This window comes from Ranitomeya variabilis, chromosome 7, assembly GCF_051348905.1.
Source record: "Ranitomeya variabilis isolate aRanVar5 chromosome 7, aRanVar5.hap1, whole genome shotgun sequence".
NCBI classification, from domain to species: Eukaryota; Metazoa; Chordata; class Amphibia; order Anura; family Dendrobatidae; genus Ranitomeya; species Ranitomeya variabilis.
The window spans coordinates 193,504,526-193,517,981 of record NC_135238.1 but is presented as its reverse complement, the minus strand read 5'-3'; the positions used below and the strand labels follow the sequence as shown (position 1 = coordinate 193,517,981).

At 41.8% G+C, this 13,456-nt stretch overlaps 1 protein-coding gene across 1 annotated transcript in view; it reads left to right on the top strand.

Annotated features, from left to right (window-relative positions):
* The first annotated feature begins 117 nt into the window (after nucleotides 1–117).
* The window catches only part of UBE2E3 (ubiquitin conjugating enzyme E2 E3), a 60,925-nt gene continuing 47,586 nt past the window's right edge, over nucleotides 118–13,456 (top strand). The window contains exons 1-3 of the mRNA XM_077272597.1: nucleotides 118–370; nucleotides 2,998–3,223; nucleotides 6,307–6,357. Of these exons, the coding sequence (XP_077128712.1) occupies nucleotides 3,030–3,223; nucleotides 6,307–6,357 (245 nt within the window). The 5' untranslated portion in view covers nucleotides 118–370; nucleotides 2,998–3,029. The remainder of the gene's footprint in view (nucleotides 371–2,997; nucleotides 3,224–6,306; nucleotides 6,358–13,456) is intronic.

Sequence of the window (13,456 nt, the reverse complement as noted above, 5' to 3'; positions counted from 1 at the left end):
TCACCGGGAGAAAGCAGGAGGGGCGGAGCCTGTGAGTGGGCGTGGCTTGTTTCCCTTGATTCCTCTCGCTCTTCTCACATCAGTCTTAGGCCCGCCCCTATGATCCGCCCGCGCCTTCCCCCCGCCCATGTCTCCGCCCACCACCGACTCGCCAGCGCCACCAGCAGCCCGTAGAGGCGCAGTACAGGCGGCTCCCCATTCCCTCCTCCCCCTCCGCCTCCTCCTTCTTCTTTCTTCCGACTCTCAATGTTCGGCAGCCGGCCGGAGCCTGCTCGTTTTCCCCCCCCGGGCTCGGTGTCTCCAGGATTCCCCCCCTTCCCCGGCACGGCATCCAGCGGGCGTGAGAGCAGGGAAGGGCAGAGCTGCTGAGGTAAACGAGGAGCGGGGGAGGGATCCGGGCAGAGCCGGAGCTTTGTTCTTGTTTTCAGCCCCGGAGAAGGCGACGAGGGGGGGCCGGGACTGACTTCACGCATCACTTGGTACAGACACCGCGGAGTGCCCCTCTCAGCGCCCCCGCCCGCCGGACCTGCTGACACCCCCCTCCCGGCCAGTCATAATGGTTCCCCCCAGGTCTGTCCTTACAGCGCCCCCTGTCCTCGGTGAGCGCCCCCACTCTGCTCCTCACACGGGGGGGAATCCCTGGTGGGACTGTGTGATCCGCGCTCCCCCCACGGACAGACGCCTCATTGTGGCTCCCACTCCGGTTATCTCTGCTCCGTGGGTCCCCACTGTCCCCCTCATCCACGGCCGGGAAGGGGTTACACCGCCATCCCACATTCCTCCGCTGTGTAAATATTTACATCTGAGACTTGTCTTATTTACACACATGTCAGAAGTTCTTCATGGAGCCTGGAGTTCCCCCATACTTTACACTGCCATTAGTATTTTCGCAGCACATGTGATTGTTGTGTGTTTATTTATTTATTTTTTTGTTATTTATCTATTTTTTTTTTTTCTCTGTATAAATCCCCAGTATTTGTCTGGCGGGTTTCAGCGCTGTTCACACATCCGATTGTGATCGGTTTTTAAATGGATCCAGTAGAAAAAAGAGAAATGGACGTGTAAAAAACAAAGAAAAAAAAGATACCAAAGTCTCCGGTTTTGGAAGCTTTGTTTTTTTTTTTTTCTGGCGATGTGGTCGGGGCATGAACGGCTGTTATGAGTCATTGTTGAGCGATACCGTCCGATACTTGAAAGTATCGGTATCGGAAAGTATCGGCCGATACCGGCAAAGTATCGGATCCAATCCGATACCGATACCCGATACCAATACAAGTCAATGGGACTCAAGTATCGGACGGTATTCCTGATGGTTCCCAGGGTCTGAAGGAGAGGAAACTCTCCTTCAGGCCCTGGGAACCATATAAATGTGTAAAAGAAAGAATTAAAATAAAAAATATCGCTATACTTTACCTCTCCGACGCAGCCGGGACCTCAGCGCAGGAACCGGCAGCGTTGTTTGTTTAAAATTCCCGCTTTTACATGGTTACGCGAACTCCCGGCTTGTGATTGGTCAGGGCGCCCATGTTGCCGGGCCGCGGACCAATCACAGCAAGCCGTGACGAAAATACGTCACGGCTTGCTGTGATTGGTCCGCGTCCCGGCAACATGGCCGCCATTAACCAATCACAAGCCGTGACGTCACGGGAGGCTGGACTTGCGCGCTTTTGAAAAAGCGCGCGTGTCCAGCCTCCAGTGACGTCCCGGCTTATGATTGGTCACGGCGCCATGTTGCCGGGACGCGGACCAATCACAGCAAGCCGTGACGAAAATACGTCACGGCTTGCTGTGATTGGTCCGCGGCCCGGCAACATGGCCGCCATTAACCAATCACAAGCCGTGACGTCACGGGAGGCAGGACAAGCGCGCATTTTAAAATTGCGCGCGTGTCCAGCCTCCCGGCTTGTGATTGGTTGATCGCGGCGCAACCAATCATAAGCCGGGACGTCACTGGAGGCTGGACACGCGCGCTTTTTCAAAAGCGCGCAAGTCCAGCCTCCCGTGACGTCACGGCTTGTGATTGGTTAATGGCGGCCATGTTGCCGGGACGCGGACCAATCACAGCAAGCCGTGACGTATTTTCGTCACGGCTTGCTGTGATTGGTCCGCGGCCCGGCAACATGGGCGCCCTGACCAATCACAAGCCGGGAGTTCGCGTAACCATGTAAAAGCGGGAATTTTAAACAAACAACGCTGCCGGTTCCTGCGCTGAGGTCCCGGCTGCGTCGGACAGGTGAGTATAGCGATATTTTTTATTTTAATTCTCTCTTTTACACATTTTAACAATGTTAAAATGTGTAAAAGAGAGAATTAAAATAAAATGTTGTTCCGATACCCGATACCCGATACCACAAGAGTATCGGAATCCCGGTATCGGAATTCCGATACAGCAAGTATCGGCCGATACCCGATACTTGCAGCATCGGAATGCTCAACACTAGTTATGACCAGTTTCCCATAGACCTTAATGTTAAAAAAATAAACGACATCCATCTTTTGAGGATGGACAAAAAAGAAAAAAATTCTGCAGTCGGATTTAAAGGAAACCTAAAAGCCCATGAATGTGTCCCGTAATTCCCCAGGTCATAAATCACGTGTGTGAACACGGCCTTAAATCTTCGGCCCCTTGTAGCCTTAAGGCCCCATTGCCAGCCTGTGAGCCAGAATTTGCCACATAGTGGCCAGTTGTCTCGTCCTTGTGCATATACTAAATAACCATTCCCCCCAAAAAAAGATAAATATTGATATTTAGAGGAGTGGGTAATTTTAGCCCAGGATTTTTCCTCTGTACTTATGCCCAGAGTATTCTGTGTCACCAGGATCAAGGGTTTGATATCACAATCTTGGAAAGTTACAAGAAACTTTTCTCACTAGTTCCGTTTGGAATTTCCAAGAGTTCTCAAACTTTTTTTTTTGTTACTTTTTAAAATGGACTCTTACATGTTTTCTTCATCGCTGCCATTTTCATCTAAAATAATGCAAATTTTATATCCACAGGATATCGATAAGGAATAAGTCAATCTCCCAAGATGTCCAGTGATCGGCAGAGGTCAGATGATGAGAGTCCTAGTACCAGCAGTGGAAGTTCAGATGCTGATCAAAGGGATCCCCCGGCCCCTGAACCCGAGGAGCAAGAGGAGAGGAAACCTTCCGCTGTCCAACAGAAGAAAAATACCAAATTATCCAGTAAAACCACTGCAAAGCTGTCTACTAGTGCAAAAAGGTAAAATCATGGCATTGGCCTACAGTAAATAATATTACCATATTAAACAGTCACGGGGAATTGGGGTAGGAGTCCCGATTTCTAAAAAAATGCATCCTATAAACTATGCCAGTCGTAATGGGATTTGATCTATTTGGTTATCAATGAGATTTTGTATCTCTTTAATTTGCATTAAAGGTGTTAATGGGATTGTCACCCAACTTTCCTAAACGTCCGAATGGCTTGTTATATTAGTAGCTATATAAGAGTAAGATATTCTACTAAATAACTGTGACACCCAGCATCCCGCCGATCAGCTGTTTCTCTCCCTGGCAGAAGCAACTGCTCCACTGTATAGTGTGTGTGTGTGTGTGTATATATATATATATATATATACACTGTATAGTGGCTAGATACTGCATATCCACCCCCTATTGATTTGAATAGAGGCAGATGTGCAGTTCCCGGCAGTGGCCACTATACAGTCGATGGAGCCGTGCAGCTCCATAACTGAGCAGTTTTGGACATCGGGAACAGCTGGATGGCGGGATGCCCCCCCCCCACCAACCAGACATTGATGACCTATTCTAAAGATAGGCTATCAGTGTTAAAAGTCCTGGACAACCCCTTTTAATAATGGGTTTAGATATTTGAATTGATACCCACTTTTTCCATCTATGGCCCCCAATTATGGAGCTTATTTAATAATGAACATTGTATATTAAGCTTTTAACTTCTGGGACCCTCTAACCTTGTTGCACAATGTGTGCGATACCCTAGACCCTTTGGGCTTTAGATCTACAATTAAAGGGGTTGTCTTGCATTAAAGCAATACATCTTTTTTTCCCCCACAGAAACAGCGCCACTCTTTTTTTCCTTAGTCTCTATCTGGTATTGAACTTGAATAGGGATGAGCACATGGACAAGAGTGGAACTGTTTCTGGGGGAAAAAAAAAAACACTTTTTTTAAGTGGACATCCACTTTAATATTCCACCTTCAGAATGACTGTAGTTGTAAGTTGTATCACACTTGAGATTTACCAGATTGTCTTCTTCATTCTTGATTCCAGAACTATTCTACAAAATCCGTTTCTGACTCAGACTCCATATTGTATCGGAGGGTTGTTAGTGGGAAGGTTTTATTTGTCATATTTCTGCTGATGTGTTATTACCTCTTGTGGATGTGGATAGACATCCACTGAAAGTCTATTTACAGGCTAAATCCATGTAGGATTTATCTACTAGAAACCCTCCCTCTTCCTATTGATTGTTCTGGGGTTATTGATTGTGATAAGTAAGCAATACTTCACTATGGGGCTCTTGTTTGCACACTGTCACTTGCCTTATTGGCAGATTATGAGGTGGATGACCCATGGGAAAGTTTGGGGTTTTTTCTACCCAGGTTGGAATCCTCACTTATGCCAGGGACCTTCTGATGTGTAGATGATTATTTTACATTTGAGTCCTGAATGTAACATTAGCCGATGAGAAAGTCATTCATGTCTCTCTAGGAAATTCTGAAAATGACACAGATAACAATATAATGAAAATAATTAATTGCCCATTATTGTCTTGTGCTTTTTCTTCTATGACTGTAGTCTGAATTGTCCATTGTAGTGCTGGCGGCAAATATAAGCACTTGGTTTTTAGGACAGAAATTCTACACTGGTGGCAAAATCCATAAGTTTATCTGTGCGGGCTGATCTTATAAGGGTCACTTCTTGATCTTACTGTAAAATTTGGCGATGTGGAATTTTCTTATACTGTCTTAGTTTGGGAATAATGCCACAACTGGAACATGATATGACTTAATTAATTTTGGAAATCCACATGCCATAGTTTAATCTATTCTCCTTCATATTGAAGATGTATGGGCTCGAGATGCCTTGTGCATGCTGCTTAATCAGGAAGACCTCCTTTGAGGTTAGGCTTTCACAAAAGCGTCTATTACATTATGTTTTTGTGTCTTTAATGCTTTGAGTACAGACTCATTATCGTCTGCACATCAGTGTGAATGCATTAATCCATTTTTGCAGGCTGTACGTGTAAACCAGGTGTGATTATTGTGCATCATTTTGAGTTTTAGTTCAGTCACCTCTGCATTTTCTGACCATGATGTATTCAACAGGGGTCTATGCAGCTAATATATGGCGAGACTTGCTAAAATAATAATTACATTTATCCCGATAGAGGCAATATTGGGGAGTCTTATTAATATGGGTGCAGTAGAAAAGTAGTATAGTTGACCATAGTAATTTATCAGTTTTTAGCTTTCATCTTTCTTTCCGGATACCCTTTAAAAAAAATTCTTAAATAGATGTCATGTAGTTTATCAACAGAATTAAAATTTAGCTCCTAGGATGAGAATGTATCTCTAGGGATGTGTCGATCATGTCCAAAAAGCAAATTGTGCATACATCTGTTTTCTTCTAAAATCACCAATTATAGACTGAATTATAAATTGGATTTTTTTTTTTCTCCCGTGTTATTAGAAAGTTATAGATTCTCGTTAATTAATGTACAGAGATATGTTGCATTATTTTTTACTGTTTGTACTCCAATGAGATCTTATCAGTCGCTGTCAATAGTTGGGGAACTTTTTGATCAGATGTGTGGCTGCAGATCTGTTGGAGTTGGAAGTTTTTCTTGTTCTTCATGTTTATGGCTGAATGATGTGTAAAATGATCATGTACATGGAGCCTCAGTCACAGCATTGGTTTAAAGTCATTGTAAAAAAAAACAAAAAACGCTGGGGTTCACCCCTCCCTTTTCTGCCTCATTTGCATATTAGCTAGAAAGGGAATTCTCCCCTGTAAAAAGTGTCTGGCACCAAAACATTTTCACTTTTTCAAGGACGTGGTGGGCTCTTCTTGCTTCCTCCAGGGTCTACATGCGGCATTTCTGCCTGGTTGCCCCTGGAATTGAGCCTCTAAGTTCCTGTGTTCTAGGATTTGGGTTATGCCTCTGAGAACAAAGAGGAAGCAGCCATGTTAGCGTTACTGAAGGCAAAGCCAATGTTGCATTTAACAACATGATGGTAGAGGGCAGTGTATTCCCTGATTCATTTCTGCAGAGTGTCTGAAACCTTCTCATTTCACTTCCAGAATTCAGAAGGAGTTAGCAGAAATAACCCTTGATCCTCCTCCAAACTGCAGGTAGGTAACCATTCCTGTTTTGTAATTGCTTTGTTTCCACAAGAAATTAGCAATCTAATGGCCTCTTAGTTCAGCAGTAAAGGAGATGTTTGGGCTTTGAAACTGCTTTTGATGTGCAAGGAGAATCATTGATAAAGGAGATGGTGCAGCAGTAATTCACACCTTGCATGCTTTATCTCCTGACTCCGGCAAAGTTTTTTTTTAGTTTGTGAATTCTGTGGCGATGAGATCATTATTTTATATTTATTTCTTAATATGTGCAGTTCATGTCTACTGAACGCCTGCATCGGTGTCCTCGTAATAAAGGAAGCTTTATATGCTTTGTGTATAGTCTGCTTGCAAGGTCGAGTACTTCTTGTTGCAAAAAGAGGATTTTCATTGCTAAAAAGTTCTTGAATGCATGTAATAGAATGTACGGTATTATCTTCAGGGTTACAGTGTGAATAAGGGAAAGTTTTATGTCTACTTTTGTTTCCTGTGTTTACACCTTGTTTGTCGTGTTTACAGAAAATATAAATATCCAGCAACTTGATACTGTGTTTCTGTAAATGTGTTTTCTACGATGATCTTCTAAAATCCTTATATACTATTTATTTATTGTTTTTTTTTTTATTATTTGCAACAATCTGCCACCTTGTACAACACGAAGGGAAGAATTAATTTCTATTTTCCTTGACCAGAATCAATTTGCCATCGACATCTTAATAGCCAGTCAACTCAAAAGTGAATGTGTAACAAACGTGGCATTTTATTTTCTTCTTCAATACATGCACAGAAAAAGATTAAGCCACAGTCAAATTTTCCAAACTTACTGATTACTTATAATAATATAGTTTAAAAATTAATATGATTTTTTTTTTTTTTTTTTAAATCTTTTTTTTTTTTTCTGGTCAGTCTCTAATAAAATTAAATTACACCTTAAATTAAATTTAGAAAATTGCTACAACTATAAGTTTAGTGAGGCAAAAGTTTTGATCACACAATTATCAATATCTTGTCTGTTGTACTAGTTCAATGGTCTTTAACCTATGGTTCTCCAAGTGTTTTGAAAATGCAACTTCCAGCATGTACTGACAGCTGCTGAGTGTTGAGGCTTGCTGAGAGCTTGCCCATGGTCATTTTTCAATTTAGATTTTTTTCTCACTTTATCACAGTTTTTCAGAATTCTATTTTTTTGGTCTTTTATGACAATATAAATATCACTGTCAGGTGTTGACTAGTGATGAGCGAATATACTCGTTATTTGAGATTTCTCGAGCACGCTCGGGAGTTCTCCGAGTATTTTCTAGTGCTCAGAGATTTAGTATTTCTTGCGCAGCTGAATGATTTACATCTGTTAGCCTGCATAAGTACATGTGGGGGTTGCTAGGGAATCCCCACATGTACTTATGCTGGCTAACAGATGTAAATCATCACTAAATATCACTAGTATATACTATGATATTGAACACTAAGCTGTGTACTGAGCTGATAACGGCTGGGTTGTTGGATACTCGATAATCTGTTATTGATGGCTTAATCTAAGGGCTTGTGGCATCCTGTAGAGGTAAGTGGACATAGCTGTACACTTGTGTGGCCACCTCTATTCACTCTGTGGCTCAATATGGCTGCTACCAACCACCTTACCTCTAGAGCAGCAATAAAAGTTTTGAAATGGGGGATCCCACATCTTGTATGTCCTATTGGAGAATGGCCCTTATCTACATCATCTCTTCCCTTTTTACAGAATGCACCTCCAGACTAAGGTTTGTAGGACCTATCCCAGTAATTCGCAAGTGAAACCATCAGCCATACAGTTAAATTAACAATAGTGGAAGGAATTAAAGAAGCTGTCCAGTTTAATAAAAAGAATTAAAAAAAAAAATAGGGTCTCAGCTACTTCTTTATTTACAGGGGAGCAGCAGTGCGGGCTTCCTCGAGTCACTGCTGACCTCTTTAAATATCACTTGCCATACATTTATTACATCACTTTCTTATCAGTAGAACATGTCAGATAAGATTTTTTCTTTCCTCTTTTCCCTCTTTCAGCACAAGTTATTATTGTAGTGAACACACAGTCTGCCTGTTTACACTCCAACCCTAATAATAACAGACGTGGGACATAGTGCAAATACTTATACAGTGTGTTTGGGAATGTATCACCTGAGTGAACTTGTTTAGCTATCAGAAATTGTGTCTGGATTCCCACGTTGCTGCATGTGGAGTATTAGGATTTATTTATTAATTATATTTGTGTTGGGGGATATGCAGCAATGTTCCAAAAATTGAATTTTGTTTTGTGCTGTAAATTTTAAAAGTTAAACACAAACTGCCCCTCGGCAGTAGCTGACACAAATAAACTATTCAGTTATCTGCCCTTCTACAGCCTGAGAGCTGAAAAGGGTATGGTGATGTCTTCATATTATCAGTGCAAGCCGTGTAAGGACTTATGCACATACAGAACAGGCTCCTTCATACTCTTATTTGTAAAGAGATCATTTTCCTCTATAAGCAATGCCTCCAGTAGAAAGAATAACAAGCGAAGCGTGGTGTGTATGTATGTATGTATATATATGTATGTATGTATGTGTGTATATATATATATATATATATATATATATATATATATATATATATATATATATATATATATATATATATATATATATATATATATATACACACATATGGTTGTAGTTGAGCTTTTATAAAACATTTAAACATGTTCAGTGTCAACCATCATTTATTCGAGATAGAAGCTAATGTCGTAAAAACCATAGTTTTTTCGTTCTTTACTGTTCTGACTGCTTGGGTTTTTTATGTGTAACAAGTGAGTGTGTAGAGCCTCAACTCTGCGTTCATAAAAATCCTTCAGATTACATATACATATTTTTTTCCATCTAATCTAAATTTTTAAAATGTTTGTCAATTATCCTCCGACATAGTAACGACTAGCTTTCCATCTTGCTACTGTCTCATATAGAATATCGTATTTATAGACAAATGTGGTCAGCAGTGGAGGAAGCCATTGGGGAGAAGAAGGCATTTGACCCTGTAGAAGAGAGGAGATTAGTAGAGTCTATGCTGTAGTCTTGCACTGTATCTTGATCATTCATTTGAGAAAATTGTCTGCTGGAATGAAGGGCTGTGGAGCTGAAGTTGGAATAGAGTCAGTATAAAATGGACCAACCTCGACTCCTAAAACATACAATACTGGGTACAGTGGTACAATGCAGGATGTGCTGTAAATGTTTTCATAAGAATTTGGGAAAGTTATGAAACTTCTGTTCTATCCCTGATCTTAGGATCTGGGGTTTTAGTTGAGATTAATCTGTGCTGCACTTTATGTACATGCTCAGTAGTGACCAGTGCTGTGGAGTCATAGTGGAGATGAATCCGTGCTGCACTTTATGTACATGCTCAGTAGTGACCAGTAGGGTTGAGCGAAACGGATCGTTCATTTTCATAAGTCGCCGACTTTTGGTAAAGTCGGCGTCTCATGAAACCTGACCCGATCCCTGTGTGGGGTGGGCCATGCGGTACGCGATCTGGGCGCCAAAGTCGCGTTTCGTATGACGCGTTTAGCGCCATATTTTCAGCCAATGAAGGAGCGCGGGCAGAGTGATGACATAGGGGTTAGGGGCGTGCACGCCTATCATCATTTTATCGCTTGTGCGCAGTAGCGATTTGGAATGTGTAACACGAAATTTTCTGTGCTGAGAGAGAGAGGAAAAAAGAAAAAAAAAAATCCCCATTGATGTGCATAGGGTTTCGTGTTCCGGCCGATCCTCGACTTTGCGCAGTAATCGGCCGATTTCGCCCGACTCGACTTTTCCAAAAGTCGGGTTTCGCGAAACATGACTCGACCCTAAAAAAGTCAAGGTCGCTCAACCCTAGTGACCAGTGCTGTGGAGTCGGAGTCAGGGAAATTTAGGAGTCAGAGGTTTGGCTTACCGACTTCACAGCTGTGCTTGAATGTCCACAGAATAGGTGATAACTTGCTAACATGAGAATAACCCTCTCAAAGTTGATAATTTGACCCAACCCGAGGTTTCGTTGAAGGAGGTTGTCTGGGCTTACTAACTATCAGATTAGTGGGGGTCCAACACCCTTCAGCCCCACCAAATAGGTTTCTTTCAGCTCCAGCAGTGGTCAGGTGTAGCAATGAACCTAACCAGGACCTCACAACTCCTTTCACTGCAGTGACCGCTGCCAAAATATGCACTTCAGCTTCTATAGAATTGAGTGGCAGCTGAGCCGTTCTTATAAACAGCTGATCAGTGTGGTGAGCTACATGTTTGATCGCCTGTAATCTGATATTGATGACTTATTCAAGGGTTGGGCAATCAATGTCAACCACACTGTTACCAGATAACAAAAAGTGCCCAAATTTTGTTTTCAATTTATTCCTGCTGCTCCCCTGAGTGTTCTGTTTTTGCCTTTTTTTTAAAATTAAATCTGCCATTTAATATATGGTCCTTTACGGTGTTTTCCAAGGGGCATTGCTCACAGGGTATTAATAGAGCCATGTAAAGACCTGCCCAAGAGGATCCTGTAAGCACCACACTATTGAAGACCATAAAAAGAAGCATTAAATAAAAAGGCCCATAACTGGGGAAGAAAAGGGAAACTCAGGAGAGCAGGAAGCATAAAACATGAGTAAGATCTGACCACTTTTGACCTGGTGCTGTTCTCCTATGAGAAGATCTCTTGGCTTATGGATATCCTTTAGGAGGATCCTCAGCTCAGCACTGTTCTAGGGGTAATAAGAAGCCTACAGGTCTGGAAATTCTTCCTATGCTAAAGGGGTTGTTTATGCAGAGACCACCCTTTAATAATGTAACTAATTCTGTATAGGTATATATTGTACAAAACCTTGTAATAGGCAGCTCATCCAGAATCCTTTACCTTGACTGTACGTTCAGTTATTTCATTTATCGTTTGCCTCTGTGAACTGTTCTCAGGCCATTCGATATATATTGTCCCATGCCGGCAGATTGTACGTATGCAACTCGCACTCGCTTTTACATCATCTCACAATGCACCAGTTCGCTCGTAGACTTTGGCCTTGGCTCCTAACTTTTATAGACATTTATCTACGACTGATTATTAGGTAAAATTAAATTTCTCCTGCTAATAGCCGGAGCAGACAATGCGCTTACTGCTTGGCTGGAAAGTAAGGAACTAATGACAGGCCAGCGATAGCGGAGTAAATTGAACGTTAACCTCAGTGAATGCTCTCACCTAGTCCTTTCATCCTTTTGTCATTGTCACTGATAATGGATATTACTGAGCGGCCTTCTCACTAACAATGACTGGCTGTGGGTTAACCGGAGATAAATCACTGAATTGACATCAAATGGGTATTAATCTCAATTGTAAGTCCAGTCCAGGGAGATTCAGAGGAATATATTTTGTATTTAATTGTTCGGAATGCCAGCGGTTATAAAGAGATGAAGATCCACAAATATTTAATAAGAACTGTAAAGATTAGGGAAAGCTGAGGTTTAGGGTGTTCACCATTGATTCAAAGATTTCCTGCATGTGAACAGTGTGGATCTGCGGGTCAGATTGGGCCATTGTTTATGGTTGTACCTTGATATGACCCGATCTGGTGTCCTGAAAAATATTTGTGTGCTTAACATTTTCATGATTGTGCAGCAATCTTCGTTTTGACCAATGGGGTGATTTTACACCTATTATATAACAAGGTGACATACATGTAGAAACCAGAAAAATAAAATATGGATGAAAACCGGATGATTTTTTTTTTTTTTTTTTTTTTATGCTTACTTGATCTTGGCCTTAGGGAGGATTTCAGACGCACCAATAAATCATAAGTTAATGCTCTTTCCTTGCCAAGCACAAGCTTAATTTATTTTGCTTGTTTCCTAGCGAGATACTGCTACTAGGTCATATCATTGGTGCAGCCACACAGGGGCCCCAGGGGTAAGAGGGACACATCCTCCTCCAATGCAGTAGAGACTGTGCATAATGGTGAGCTTTTGGATGGCAAAGGGTCCATATATCCTTGCACTGGGGCCTCTCCTGTCTGCTAGTGGGCGACTGTGTGCTGCCACTCTCGGTTCATGTGGCTATTGGTGTCGTCTACTTCTGGTTTGTTGGACACTTTGCCTATTAGGTTTCTATGATTATATCGTCCATAAAAGAAATAAATAACAAGAGTTGTATGCTATTAGAGTAGTCATGGGTGAGCTAGTCTTTTTTTTTTTTCTTTTGAGCTTCCTTATGGTAAAGAGGTTGGATGTTGGAAAAATGTAATCCTAATTTAACTTTTTAAAAAGGACTGGTTGCAATTTTCTTTCAGATTTTTGCTGTAGTCTTGGAGGGGTTTTCTCAAGACACCACTTCTACATATAATAATAATTTTTATTTTTATATAGCGCTAACATATAGCGCAGCCCTTTACAGTTTTGCACACATTATCATCGCTGTCCCCAATGGGGCTCACAATCTAGATTCCCTATCAGTATGTCTTTGGAATGGGAGGAAACCGGAGAACCTGGAGGAAACCCACGCAAACACGGAGAGAACATACAAACTCCTTGCAGATGTTGTCCTTGGTGGGATTGATAGCGATGCAAGCCTGCAGTGCTAACTAGTGAGCCACCGTGCTGCCTAATATGAGCTATTAGTGCATATGAATGTTATAGGGGAGGATCCTGAAGAAAAAAACAAGATGGTTAATTTTCAGCCATTTTCGTATTATCGTGTATGAGAAAAATAATTGTCAATCCAGAGCGAGCCACATTATACGAAACAAACAGTAATATTATTATTTATTATTATAACGCCATTTATTCCATGGCGCTTTACATGTGAGGAGGGGTATACATAATAAAAAACAAGTACAATAATCTTGAACAATACAAGTCACGACTGGTACAGGAGGAGAGAGGACCCTGCCCGCGAGGGCTCACAAACTACAAGTATGAAAACTACCGAAAAGTAGTAAGGAATGTAACTCGGCGCAATTCATAGTCTTTGTCCCTTCTGCTGTCAGGGCATCATTAGCCTAGTGGCGGATTCCTGTTATGCTGATGATGAAAATATACACACATTGTAATCCTATTTGTTGGAGGGCTGTGCCAAGTTTTGT